General features: G+C 41.7%; 1 protein-coding gene across 1 annotated transcript in view; it reads right to left on the bottom strand.

The window, feature by feature from the left end:
* LOC140485872 (uncharacterized) overlaps window positions 1–13,626 on the bottom strand; it is a 53,723-nt gene that overhangs the window by 27,855 nt on the left and 12,242 nt on the right. Inside the window, exons 8-11 of the mRNA XM_072584324.1 lie at window positions 12,236–13,180; window positions 7,898–9,757; window positions 6,233–7,681; window positions 2,091–2,348 (exon numbers count right to left, since the gene is read on the bottom strand). Of these exons, the coding sequence (XP_072440425.1) occupies window positions 2,091–2,348; window positions 6,233–7,681; window positions 7,898–9,757; window positions 12,236–13,180 (4,512 nt within the window). The remainder of the gene's footprint in view (window positions 1–2,090; window positions 2,349–6,232; window positions 7,682–7,897; window positions 9,758–12,235; window positions 13,181–13,626) is intronic.

Raw genomic sequence — 13,626 nt, 5'->3', positions numbered from 1 at the left:
CCGTGTTAACAATGGAAAACTCAATGTCATTTGTTTATCAAAGATGACAGGATGTCACATCGTCCCAACAGACAGCAAATGGCCTGAACCATTCTGGAGACATGCACGCATACAAAGTCTGAATGAAAGTGACAGGTTCTTTTTAGAAGTGACAGATGAAGAAGGATCGAGCTTCCTGGTACAGATTATCAGCAATTTTGAAAAACAGAGAAGCCGGGAAGAGGGACTTTAAGAGGTTGGAGACCACGAAACATGACATCCGGCAATTTGAAAACTGTATATGGAAGAGAGTTTTGAGTTTTATGCAGAACTACCTCAGCCTTGAAAACCTATGCAGGAATGTCAGATTAAGAAATAGTGCCATGAAGACTAATTTCCAGAAGAGTCATTGAGTCCTAGAGTTGTATAACATGGAAACAGACACAACTCATCCATGTTGACCAGGTATCCTCAATTAATCTAGTCCCATTTTCCAACATTTGGCCCATATCCCTTTAAACCCTTCCAATTCATATGCCTTTTAAATACTGTTATTGTACCAGCCTCCGCCACACATCCTCTGTGTGAAAAAGTTGCCCCTCAGGTCCCTTTTAAATCTTTCTCCTCTCACCTTAAAAGTATGCCCTCTAGTTCTAGACTTCCCCAGCTCAGGGAAAAGATCTTGTCCATTTACCCTATCCATGTCCCTCATGATTTTATAAACCTCTACAAGGACATCCCATCAGCCTGTGATGCGCCAGGGAAAATAGCCCCAGTCAATGCAGCATCTCTCCATAGCTCAAATCTTCCAAAGCTGGTAACAGTAGATCAAGGCTGTAAGAGAATTAGCTCATGGGCTGAAAAGAGTGAGTGGCAATAATGGTCTCTTTTACAGATTGGCAAATTGTGACCACTGGGGTTCCACAGGAATCACTGCTGGGACCACAACTATTTACAATGTTTATTAATAACTTGGAGGAAGGAGGTGAATGTACTGTCACTAAATTTGCAGAAAGTCAGAAAAATAGGTAGAAAGATGTGTTGTGACAGAGATACAAACAGTTTACAGAGAGATGTTGACAGGTTAAGTAAATGGGTGAAAAGCTAGTAGAGTATAATGTGGGAAAATGCGAAGTTGTTCATTTGGAAGGACGAACAAAAGAACAGGATATTATTTAAATAGAGAAAACTGTACCCACAAAGGGATTTGGAGAGATTTGTCCATGAAACACAGAACGCTAGCACCCAGGTATAGCAGGTAATCAGGAAGGCTAATGAAATGTTGAGCCTTATGTCAAGGAAGTTGGGATGTAAGAGTAGGGAAGCCTTAATGCAACTGTGCAAGGTGCCGGGGGGGAGATCACATCTGAAGTACTGTGTGCAGTTTTGGTCCCCTCATTTAAAGAATGATATCATTTCATTGAATGCAGTTCAGTTGATCACTGGGATGATTCCTGGTCTGGAGGGACTGTCTAACAATAAAGATTAAACAGATTAGGACACTGCTCACTGGAGTCAAGGACTATGGGGAAAGATCAAGAGAATGGCCATTCAGAGTGTCAAATCAGTCACAATCCAATTGAATGGCAGGACAGGCTCAAGGGCCTGAATGACCTTCCCATGCCCCTATTTATTATGCCCTTATGCAAAGGGTCTTTTCTCTCAGATTGCTGAGAGTTTCCGATATTCTCTTCCCCAGAGACCAGTGGAGACAGGGACATTAAATATTTTTAAGGAAAAATAATAGAAAGGTTCTTGACTGAGAAGGGAGTGAATGGTATAGGGAATAGGCAAGAATGTGGATTTACGGCCATCACCAGATCTGCAATGATATTATCAGATGGCCTATTCCTGTTCCTAATTTCTATGTAAGTACATCTAGAATCTTTATTTGGAGCCTCACAGACTGAAAAGGAGGAAAGCTCAGAGAAGCCCAGGTTACTCTGGCATTAGTAAAGCAGAAAAACACCATGAAAGGCTGACGTAATCTGTGTGAGCCAAGTCTGACCCTTTACGCAGTCCCTGAGGTTTGGCAGGGATAATTCAGCAATAGTCCAGGGAATGGAATCGTACAGTACATTGTTACTTAAGCCTTAACATTGAAGACTTACGTGTCCGGATTCTTCTTTGTATTGACTGTTGTTGGCTGCAAGAGTTTACCAAGACCAAAACGTTATAGTTAACATCAGGAAGCAGATCCCTGAATACTGCTTTTTTTTTGTTCGTCGCAAATTTCAATTCTTCGCTGGTTGTACTGGTTAAAATGACCTCATATACAGTCAGGGTGAATACATTCTTGGTGTTCCAGGAAATGGAAATTTCATGACTTGTCACACGAATTAGATTTATACGCACAAACTGGATTGGAACTGAAAGAGAAATGCATTATGAACGTTTAACAATGAGCATTCATTAATTTCTAACTTGAAAAGAAAGACTTCCAATTCTTTAACACCTCACCACACTCCGAGGAAACAATCAGGTTGCTTGGTGACATCAGCTATTCAGGTTTAATATGGAAGCTGTTTTGTGTACAGCACAGAACTGGTGCAACAAAATGAGCCAAATGGCCTCCTTACACTATGCTGTAACAGTTCTGTGATTCTATGTACAGGATTAACAATAGATCGTTTTCTCAGTGGTGTTAATTTAAGGTGAAATATTGGCCAGGGCACAGGGAGACAACAAACCTTTCTGTTTGGCTTGTTTATTGTACAAAGTTAAAAATCACCCAACACCAGGTTATAGTCCAACAGGTTTATTTGGAAGTACTAGCTTTCAGAGCGCTGCTCCTTTGTCAGGTATCTAGTTGGGTGATTTTTAACTTTGTCCACTCCAGTCCAACACCAGCACCTCCTCATCTTGATTATTGTAGACACAATCAATTAGAGGAACACTCACTTTAACATCTCACTTGGGGGACAGCACCATGTGACAATGTAGAAATCCCCCCCAGCACGGTGTGGAGTAATGGTCAAGAGATTACTTTCGATTAAGCTTTAGTCCTGGAGTAAGGATATAAACTCACAAACCAAAACAGGCACACCCCTACAAAGGGATGGCATTGTGGCTCAGTGGTTAGCACTGCTGCCTCCCAATGCCAGGGATCTGGGTTTGATTCCTCCCTTGGGCAACTGTGGAGTGTGCAGTTCTCCCCGTGTCTGTGAGAAATCCCCCTGGGTGCTTTAGTTTCATCACACAGTCCAAAGATGTGCAAGTTAGGCAGATTAGCCATTCTAAATTATCATGTAGTGTCCAGGGATGTTCAAGTTACGTAGATTAGCCATGAGTAAATGTGAAATTATGAGGATGGAGTGGGACTGGGTGGGAGGATCAGTTTAGCAGCAGGTTAAAATCAACTAGGAGAAAGTGAGGACTGCAGATGCTGGAGATCTGAGTCGAGAGTGTGGTGCTGGAAAAGCGCTTTTCCAGCAACACATTTTTCAGCTCTGATCTCCAGCATCTGCAGTCCTCACTTTCTCCTCGGAGGATCAGTGTAGACTTGATGGGCAAAATGGCCTCTATCTGCATTATTCTAAAAGAATGGAGAGCTGAGACTCTAAACTGATTGCAGCATCTTAATGACAATAGACTATGCATTAAATAGGAAGTTGCTCCTATTTGGAATATTATAACACCATGGCTTAGTTGTCAGCACCATTGCCTCTGAGTTGCAAGATTCCAGAACTCCCCTGGTACAGTACAGAGTGACAGTGAAAGGATTAATCTGGATTGAGGATATAAACTCATGATTGTATTCACTTTGATTATTCGGAGACCAAACAGCCTATGATATCTTTCTCAGGAACAGGTGACATTCTGGCTGAAAATTTATGATCAGAGGCCTCCATTCAGCTGACATAAACCAGATCACAGAAACAGGAAGAGGCCATTTGTCCCATTTGCCTGTATCTCTATTGAATGAGATCATAGCTACGCCTACCTCAACATAACCCAACTATCTAAAATCCACATCCCTTCATACACTTGGATGGCACAAATCTAATCATTTGAACTTAAAATTACTGTTTGATTTTTAAAATGTATGCTTTTTGATAATGGTTGCTATTTGATAATATCCATCCCTAATTGTGTTTGACCTGAGCACTTTGCAAGGACCATTTCAGAGGGCAGGTCAGAGTCAACCATATTGCAGTGGGTCTGGAGTCCCATATGGGCCAGACTGGGTAAGGATGGCAGATTTCCTTCTGAGAGAACGTGAGTGAACCAGAATCAGGTTTGTACAGCAATTGATGAACCTGCATGTTCACCAGGCTTCCAATTCCAACTTTTGTTAACTGAATTTTAAATCCAGCCAGATCCCAGCATTAAGCCTATGGATAACTAATCCAGTGACATTACACTATGCCACCATCTTACCAACAGTTAGCACCTATTGCTTACTTTGACAGAAAGTTTCATATTCACACTGTACCCAGTATAAAGAAGTGTTTCCTAACCCCTCTCCATTCACTTGCCTAGCTCCTGATAAAGGTTCTCTCCAGTTTGGCAATTTCTGTCCAAAACCTCACCAACCCAGGAAGATCGCACTGATAAGACCTTATTAATATTTTACTGCCCCACAACTACAAACGGGCAGACTGATAGACATACAGGACAGAATACCAGAGATGTGAGGCATCAATCTACAACCCTGTGGGAGCAATCACAAGGAGGGCACTGATGGACAGGACTGGAGGAAGGAAGCCTTGAGATGTCAGGCCATTTGGGCAGATGTGAGTGCTGGCACTTGGTATATAATTATACATGTTAACCTGTTGATTTTGGGCAAGACAAAATGGCTGAAAAATTGAGGTAGAGATAATTTCACTGGTCTACTAATTAGATTAGATTAGATTACTTACACTGTGGAAACAGGCCCTTCAGCCCACACCGACCCGCCCCCACCCACACCCATTCACCCCTGCACCTAACACTACGGGCAATTTAGTGTGGCCAATTCACCTAACCTGCACATTTTTGGACTGTGGGAGGAAACCAGAGCACCCGAAGGAAACCCACGCAGACACAGGGAGAAAGTGCAAACCCCACACAGTCAGTCGCCTAAGGTGGGAATTGAGCCCAGGTCTCTGGTGCTATGAGGCAGCAGTGCTAACCACTGTGCCACCATGCCGCCCACAATCTGAAGGCCAAGGCTAACAAACTGGAAATGTGGGCTCAAATTTCATCAAGGTAACTGGTAAAACATAAATCTAAGCAATTGAATCCAGTCTCGATAATGGGGACCATGAAAGATTCAATCAATTGTTAAAAGAACTGATGTTGCTTTTAGGGAAGAAAATCTCACATCCTTACCTGGTCTGGCCTACATGTGACTCCAGACCCACAGCAATGAGGTTAACTCTTAACTGCCCTCTCAAATAGCCTAGGAAGTCACTCAGTTCAAGATTTAGGGTTGGGCAGCGAATGCTGGTATTGCCAGTGGCGCCCCTTCTCAAATAACATCTACTCCAAAGCAGGTTCACACAGGTACGTTAGGGTAAAGGACAGTCATATAGGACTTCTTCTCAATATCAACATCTTAATGGCCAGAGGCTGTGCATTAAGTGGAAAGGTGTTTATTCTGTGCCATTTTATAAGGTAGTGGCTGGCTCTATTGGCAGTGCCACCTTTTCTGAATCACAGAGTTCCAGGTTGAAGTCCTATTCTCGGAGTTTGAAAACTCTGCACTGGAGTTTCTGTACACTATACTGTTGGGAGGTGTCATCATTTTGGATAAAATATCAGCTCGGGTGGTAGTAAGTGATCCATGGGCATCATCCCAATAATAAAGAGCATGGCATTTACACCCAGTATCTTGGCTGATATTTGTACCTAAATCAATATCACAAAAAAAAAGGCATCTGGTCATATGACATTGCTGTCTCTACAGATGTTGTCAAATCCAGATGAGTTCTCATATTTATTGCATCAGGATAGTGATTTTTCAAACAGAAGCATTTAGCCGGCTGTAAAGAGCTTTGAGCCATTTGGCGTTCCTTATAAGTTCAAATTTTTTTATTTGAGAGTAAATTAAAGGTATCAGTTTGGGATTCAGACGTGAAAGAAATCAACCTTTACTTTTACGAATTCTTCCAAAGCTCAGTCTTAGAGTACTAACCACTGACTAAGTTACAGATAGCACAAGATCTAAATGAAATGACTGTTGTCATTGACAATTATTCCTATAATGGTGATACAACAGTAATTCTACAATCAGTGGGCTACCAAAAACAATATTTAGGTTACTTACTGCAGACAGGTGGGGAAGTAGCAGCTGCTGTGATGATTCTAGTGGTCGGTGCAGTAGTTGGGGTTGTGGTGGGCAGGGTTGATGTTGAGGTTGGTAAGAAAGTTGGGATAGTTGTGTTTACTGTGGTCATTACTGTTGATGTTCCTGCTGTTATAGTTGGTGTCGATGTTTCTATGGTGGATACAGTCGATGTTCCTGTTGTTATAGTTGGTGTCGATGTTTCTGGTGTGGTAGTTAGCACCGATGTTCCTGTTGTTATAGTTGGTGTCGATGTTTCTGTGGTGGATACAGTCGATAATTCTGTTGTTATAGTTGGTGTCGATGTTTCTGTGGTGGATACAGTCAATGTTCCTGCTGTTATAGTTGGTGTCGATGTTTCTGTGGTGGATACAGTCGATGTTCCTGTTGTTATAGTTGGTGTCGATGTTTCTGTGGTGGATACAGTCGATGTTCCTGCTGTTATAGTTGGTGTCGATGTTTCTGTGGTGGATACAATCGATGTTTCTGTTGTTATAGTTGGTGTCGATGTTTCTATGGTGGATACAGTCGATGTTCCTGTTGTTATAGTTGGTGTCGATGTTTCTGGTGTGGTAGTTAGCACCGATGTTCCTGTTGTTATAGTTGGTGTCGATGTTTCTGTGGTGGATACAGTCGATGTTCTTGTTGTTATAGTTGGTGTCAATGTTTCTGTGGTGGATACAATCAATGTTCCTGTTGTTATAGTTGGTGTCGATGTTTCTGGTGTGGTAGTTAGCACTGATGTTCCTGTTGTTATAGTTGGTGTCGATGTTTCTGTGGTGGATACAGTCGATGTTCCTGTTGTTATAGTTGGTGTCGATGTTTCTGTGGTGGATACAGTCGATGTTCCTGTTGTTATAGTTGGTGTCGATGTTTCTGTGGTGGATACAGTCGATGTTCCTGCTGTTATAGTTGGTGTCGATGTTTCTGTGGTGGATGCAGTCGATAATTCTGTTGTGGTAGTTAGTGCTGATGTTTCTGTTGAGGTCGTTTCTGAAGTTGTTTCCAGTATGGAAGTTGGCACAGTAGTAGACAAAGTTAATGTTACAGGTGTGATAGTTAGTGTTGATGATTGTTGTGTGCTAGTTTTTGGTGTTGTAGTCAGTGATGACGTTTCTATTGACATAGATTCTGATGTAATTTGTGGTGAACTAGTTACAGCTGATGTTTCTGCTGTGGTAGTTACAGTTGATGTTTCTGGACTGATAGTTAGTGATGTTGTTTCTGGTATGGTAGATAGTGATGCTGTTTCTGGTGTGGTAAGTTGTGATGTTGTTTCTGATGTGATAGGTAGTGACGATGTGGTAGCTACAGTCGATGTTACTGCAGGGTTACTTTGTGTTGGAGTTAATGGTGTGGTAATTTCTGACGTAATTACTGGTGCGATAGATTGTGTTCTTGTTTCTGGTGTAGTAGTTGGTGATAATGTTTCTGGTGAGGATGATTGTGATATTACTTTGGGTGTGGTAGTGTGTGATGTTGTTTCTAGTATGATTGTTTGTGATGTTGTTTCTGGTGTGGTAGATTGTGTTGTTGTTTCTGGTGTGGTAGATTGTGATGTTATTTCTCGTGTGGTAGATTGTGATGTTGTTTCTGGTGTGGTAGATTGTGTTGTTATTTCTGGTATGGTAGATTGTGTTGTTGTGCCTGGTGTGGCAGATTGTGTTGTTGCTTCTGGTGTGGTAGATTGTGTTGTTGTGTCTGGTGTGGTAGATTGTGTTATAGTTTCAGGTGTGGTAGATTGTGTTGTTGTGCTTGGTATGGTAGTTTGTGATATGGCCACGGGTGTGGTAGATTGTGTTCTAGATTCTGGTGTTGTAGATTGTGTCGTAGTTTCTGGTATGTTAGTTTGTGATGTTGTGCCTGGTATGGTAGATTGTGTTGTAGTTTCTGGTGTGGTAGTTTGTGTTGTTCTTTCAGGTGTGGTAGATTGTGATGTTGTTTCTGTTTTGGTAATTTGTGTTGTTGTCCCTGGGGTGGTAGTTTGTGATATTGTTTCTGGTGTGGTAGATTGTATTGTTGAGCCTGGTGTGGTAGTTTGTGTTGTAGTTCCTGGTGTGGTAGTTTGTGTTATTGAGCCTGGTGTGGTAGATTGTGATGTTGTGCCTGATGTGGTAGATTGTGTTGTAGTTTCTGGTGTGGTAGATTCTGTTGTTGTTTCTGGTGTGGTAGTTTGTGTTGTAGTTTCTGATGTAGTAGATTGTGTTGTTGTTTCTGGGGTGGTAGATTGTGGTGTTACGCCTGATGTGGTAGTTTGTATTGTAGTTTCTGGAGTGTTAGTTTGTGATGTTGTGCCTGGTTTGGTAGATTGTGTTGTTATTTCTGGTGTGGTAGATTGTGTTGTTGTTTCTGGTGTGGAAGATTGTGTTGTTGTGCCTGGTGTGGTAGTTTGTGATGTAGTTACTATTGTGGTAGTTTGTCTTGTAGTTTCTGGTGTGGTAGATTGTGAAGTTGTTTCTGGTGTGGAAGATTGTGATGTTGTTTCTATTGTGGTAGTTTGTGTTGTAGTTTCTGGTGTGGTAGATTGTGTTGTAGATGCTGGTGTGGTAGTTTGTGTTGTTTTTTGTCGGTTGGTAGATTGTGTTAATGTTTCTGGTGTGGTAGATTGTGTTGTAATTTCTGGTGTGGTAGATTGTGTTGTTGTTTCTGTTGTGGTAGTTTGTGTTGTTGTGCCTGGTGTGGTAGCTTGTGATGTAGTTTCTGGTGTGGTAGATTGTGATGTAGTTTCTGGTGTGGTAAATTGTGAAGTTGTTTCTGGTTTGGAAGATTGTGATGTTTTTTCTGAGTTGGTAGATTGTGTTGATGTTTCTGGTGTGGTAGATTGTGTTGTAGTTTCTGGTGTGGTAGTTTGTGATGTTGTTTCTTGTGTGGTAGTTTGTGATGTGCCTGGTGTGGTAGATTCTGTTGTTGTTTCTGGTGTGGTAGTTTGTGTTGTAGTTTCTGATGTAGTAGATTGTGTTGTTGTTTCTGGGGTGGTAGATTGTGGTGTTACGCCTGATGTGGTAGTTTGTATTGTAGTTTCTGGAGTGTTAGTTTGTGATGTTGTGCCTGGTTTGGTAGATTGTGTTGTTGTTTCTGGTGTGGAAGATTGTGTTGTTGTGCCTGGTGTGGTAGTTTGTGATGTAGTTACTATTGTGGTAGTTTGTCTTGTAGTTTCTGGTGTGGTAGATTGTGAAGTTGTTTCTGGTGTGGAAGATTGTGATGTTGTTTCTATTGTGGTAGTTTGTGTTGTAGTTTCTGGTGTGGTAGATTGTGTTGTTGTTTCTGGGGTGGTAGATTGTGGTGTTACGCCTGATGTGGTAGTTTGTATTGTAGTTTCTGGAGTGTTAGTTTGTGATGTTGTGCCTGGTTTGGTAGATTGTGTTGTTGTTTCTGGTGTGGAAGATTGTGTTGTTGTGCCTGGTGTGGTAGTTTGTGATGTAGTTACTATTGTGGTAGTTTGTCTTGTAGTTTCTGGTGTGGTAGATTGTGAAGTTGTTTCTGGTGTGGAAGATTGTGATGTTGTTTCTATTGTGGTAGTTTGAGTTGTAATTTCTGGTGTGGTAGATTGTGTTGTTTTTTGTCGGTTGGTAGATTGTGTTAATGTTTCTGGTGTGGTAGATTGTGTTGTAATTTCTGGTGTGGTAGATTGTGTTGTTGTTTCTGTTGTGGTAGTTTGTGTTGTTGTGCCTGGTGTGGTAGCTTGTGATGTAGTTTCTGGTGTGGTAGATTGTGATGTAGTTTCTGGTGTGGTAAATTGTGAAGCTGTTTCTGGTTTGGAAGATTGTGATGTTTTTTCTGAGTTGGTAGATTGTGTTGATGTTTCTGGTGTGGTAGATTGTGTTGTTGTTTCTATTGTGCTAGTTTGTGTTGTAGTTTCTGGTGTGGTAGTTTGTGTTGTAGTTTCTGGTGTGGTAGATTGTGAAGTTGTTTCTGGTGTGGTAGTTTGTGTTGTTTTTTCTGAGTTGGTAGATTGTGTTGATGTTTCTGGTGTGGTAGATTGTGTTGTTGTTTCTATTGTGCTAGTTTGTGTTGTAGTTTCTGGTGTGGTAGTTTGTGTTGTAGTTTCTGGTGTGGTGGATTGGGTTGTTCTTTCAGGTGTGGTAGATTGTGATGTTGTTTCTGTTTTGGTAATTTGTGTTGTTGTCCCTGGTGTGGTAGTTTGTGATATTGTTTCTGGTGTGGTAGATTGTATTGTTGAGCCTGGTGTGGTAGATTGTGTTGTAGTTTCTGGTGTGGTAGATTCTGTTGTTGAGCCTGGTATAGTAGATTGTGTTGTAGGTTCTGGTGTGGTAGATTCTGTTGTTGTTTCTGGTGTGGTAGTTTGTGTTGTAGTTTCTGATGTAGTAGATTGTGTTGTTGTTTCTGGTGTGGTAGATTGTGGTGTTACGCCTGATGTGGTAGTTTGTATTGTAGTTTCTGGAGTGTTAGTGTGTGATGATGTGCCTGGTTTGGTAGATTGTGTTGTTATTTCTGGTGTGGTAGATTGTGTTGTTGTTTCTGGTGTGGAAGATTGTGTTGTTGTGCCTGGTGTGGTAGTTTGTGATGTAGTTTCTATTGTGGTAGTTTGTGTTGTAGTTTCTGGTGTGGTGGATTGTGTTGTAGATTCTGGTGTGGTAGTTTGTGTTGTTTTTTGTCGGTTGGTAGATTGTGTTAATGTTTCTGGTGTGGTAGATTGTGTTGTAATTTCTGGTGTGGTAGATTGTGTTGTTGTGCCTGGTGTGGTAGCTTGTGATGTAGTTTCTGGTGTGGTAGATTGTGATGTAGTTTCTGGTGTGGTAGATTGTGAAGTTGTTTCTGGTTTGGAAGATTGTGATGTTGTTTCTATTGTGGTAGTTTGTGTTGTAGTTTCTGGTGTGGTAGATTGTGAAGTTGTTTCTGGTGTGGTAGTTTGTGTTGTTTTTTCTGGGTTGGTAGATTGTGTTGATGTTTCTGGTGTGGTAGATTCTGTTGTTGTTTCTGGTGTGCTAGATTGTGAAGTGGTTTCTGGTGTGGTAGTTTGTGTTGTAGTTTCTGATGTAGTAGATTGTGTTGTTGTTTCTGGTGTGGTAGATCGTGGTGTTACGCCTGGTGTGGTAGTTTGTGATGTAGTTTCTGGTGTGCTGGATTGGGTTGTTATTTGTGGTGTGGTAGATTGTGTTGTTGTTTCTGGTGTGGTAGATTGTGTTGTTGTTTCTGGTGTGGTAGATTGTGTTGGTGTTTCTGGTGTGGTAGTTTGTGTTGTTGTTTCTGGTGTGGTGGATTGGGTTGTTAATTGTGGTGTGGTAGATTGTGTTGTTTCTGGTGTGGCAGATTGTGTTGGTGTTTCTGGTGTGGTGGATTGTGTTGTTTCTGGTGTGGTAGATTGTGTTGTTGTTTCTGTTGTGGTAGATTGTGTTGTTGTTTCTGGTGTGGTAGGTTGTGTTGTTGTGCCTGGTGTGGTAGCTTGTGATGTAGTTTCTGGTGTGGTAGATTGTGATGTAGTTTCTATTGTGGTGGTTTGTATTGTAGTTTCTGGTGTGGTCGATTGTGTTGTTGTGCCTGGTGTGGGAGTTTGTGATTTAGTTTCTGGTGTGGTAGATTGTGAAGTTGTTTCTGGTGTGGAAAATTGTGATGTTGTTTCTATTGTGGTAGTTTGAGTTGTTTTTTCTGGTGTGGTAGATTGTGTTGATGTTTCTGGTGTGGTAGATTGTGTTGTTGTTTCTGGTGCGGTAGTTTGTGATGTTGTGCCTGGCGTGGTAGTCTGTGTCGTAGTTTCTGGTGTGGTAGTTTGTGTTGTAGTTTCTGGTGTGGTAGATTGTGTCGTTGCTTCTGGTGTGGTGGTTTCTGTGGTAGTTTCTGGTGTGGTAGACTGTGTTGATGTTTCTGGTGTGGTAGTTTGTGTTGTTGTTTCTGGTGTTGTAGATTGTGTTGTTGTTCCTGGTGTGGTGGTTTCTGTGGTAGTTTCTGGTGTGGTAGATTGTGTTGATGTTTCTGGTGTGGTAGTTTGTGTTGTTGTTTCTGGTGTTGTAGATTGCGTTGTTGAGCCTGGTGTGAAAGATTGTGTTGTAGTTTCTGTTGTGGTAGGTTGTGTTGTTGTGCCGGGTGTGGTAGATTCTGTTGTTGTTTCTGGTGTTTTAGATTGTGTTGTTGTTTCTGGTGTGGTAGATCGTGTTGTTGTTTCTGGTGTGATAGATTCTGTTGTTGTTTTTGGTGTGGTAGTTTGTGATGTAGTTTCTGGTGTGGTAGATTGTGTTGTTGTGCCTGGTGTGGTAGTTAGTGATGTAGTTTCTGTTGTGGTAGTTTGTGTTGTTGTGCCTGGTGTGGTAGTTTGTGATGTAGTTTCTGGTGTGGTAGATTGTGATGTAGTTTCTGGTGTGGTAGATTGTGTTGTTGTGCCTGGTGTGGTAGTTAGTGATGTAGTTTCTGTTGTGGTAGTTTGTGTTGTTGTGCCTGGTGTGGTAGTTTGTGATGTAGTTTCTGTTGTGGTAGTTTGTGTTGTTGTGCCTGGTGTGGTAGTTTGTGATGTAGTTTCTGGTGTGGTAGATTGTGTTGTTGTGCCTGGTGTGGTAGTTTGTGTTGTAGTTTCTGGTGTGGTAGATTGTGTTGTTGTGCCTGGTGTGGTAGATTTTGATGTAGTTTCTGTTGTGGTAGTTTGTGTTGTTGTGCCTGGTGTGGTAGTTAGTGATGTAGTTTCTGTTGTGGTAGTTTGTGTTGTTGTGCCTGGTGTGGTAGTTTGTGATGTAGTTTCTGTTGTGGTAGTTTGTGTTGTTGTGCCTGGTGTGGTAGTTTGTGTTGTAGTTTCTGGTGTGGTAGATTGTGTTGTTGTTTCTGGTGTGGTAGTTAGTGATGTAGTTTCTGTTGTGGTAGTTTGTGTTGTTGTGCCTGGTGTGGTAGTTTGTGATGTAGTTTCTGTTGTGGTAGTTTGTGTTGTTGTGCCTGGTGTGGTAGTTTGTGATGTAGTTTCTGTTGCGGTAGTTTGTGTTGTTGTGCCTGGTGTGGTAGTTTGTGATGTAGTTTCTGGTGTGGTAGATTGTGATGTAGTTTCTGGTGTGGTAGATTGTGTTGTTGTGCCTGGTGTGGTAGTTTGTGATGTAGTTTCTGTTGTGGTAGTTTGTGTTGTTGTGCCTGGTGTGGTAGTTTGTGATGTAGTCTCTGGTGTGGTAGATTGTGTTGTTGTGCCTGGTGTGATAGTTAGTGATGTAGTATCTGTTGTGGTAGTTTGTGTTGTTGTGCCTGGTGTGGTAGTTTGTGATGTAGTTTCTGGTGTGGTAGATTGTGTTGTTGTGCCTGGTGTGGTAGTTAGTGATGTAGTTTCTGTTGTCGTAGTTTGTGTTGTGCCTGGTGTGGTAGTTTGTAATGTAGATTCTGGTGTGGTAGTATGCGATGTTGTGCCCTGTGTGGTAGATTGTGTTGTTGTTTCTGGTGTGGTAGATTGT

Source organism: Chiloscyllium punctatum, chromosome 15 (assembly GCF_047496795.1).
Source record: "Chiloscyllium punctatum isolate Juve2018m chromosome 15, sChiPun1.3, whole genome shotgun sequence".
In the NCBI taxonomy this organism is placed as follows: domain Eukaryota; kingdom Metazoa; phylum Chordata; class Chondrichthyes; order Orectolobiformes; family Hemiscylliidae; genus Chiloscyllium; species Chiloscyllium punctatum.
The sequence above is the reverse complement of the archived record's forward strand: the minus strand, read 5'-3'. Positions and strand labels throughout refer to the sequence as shown.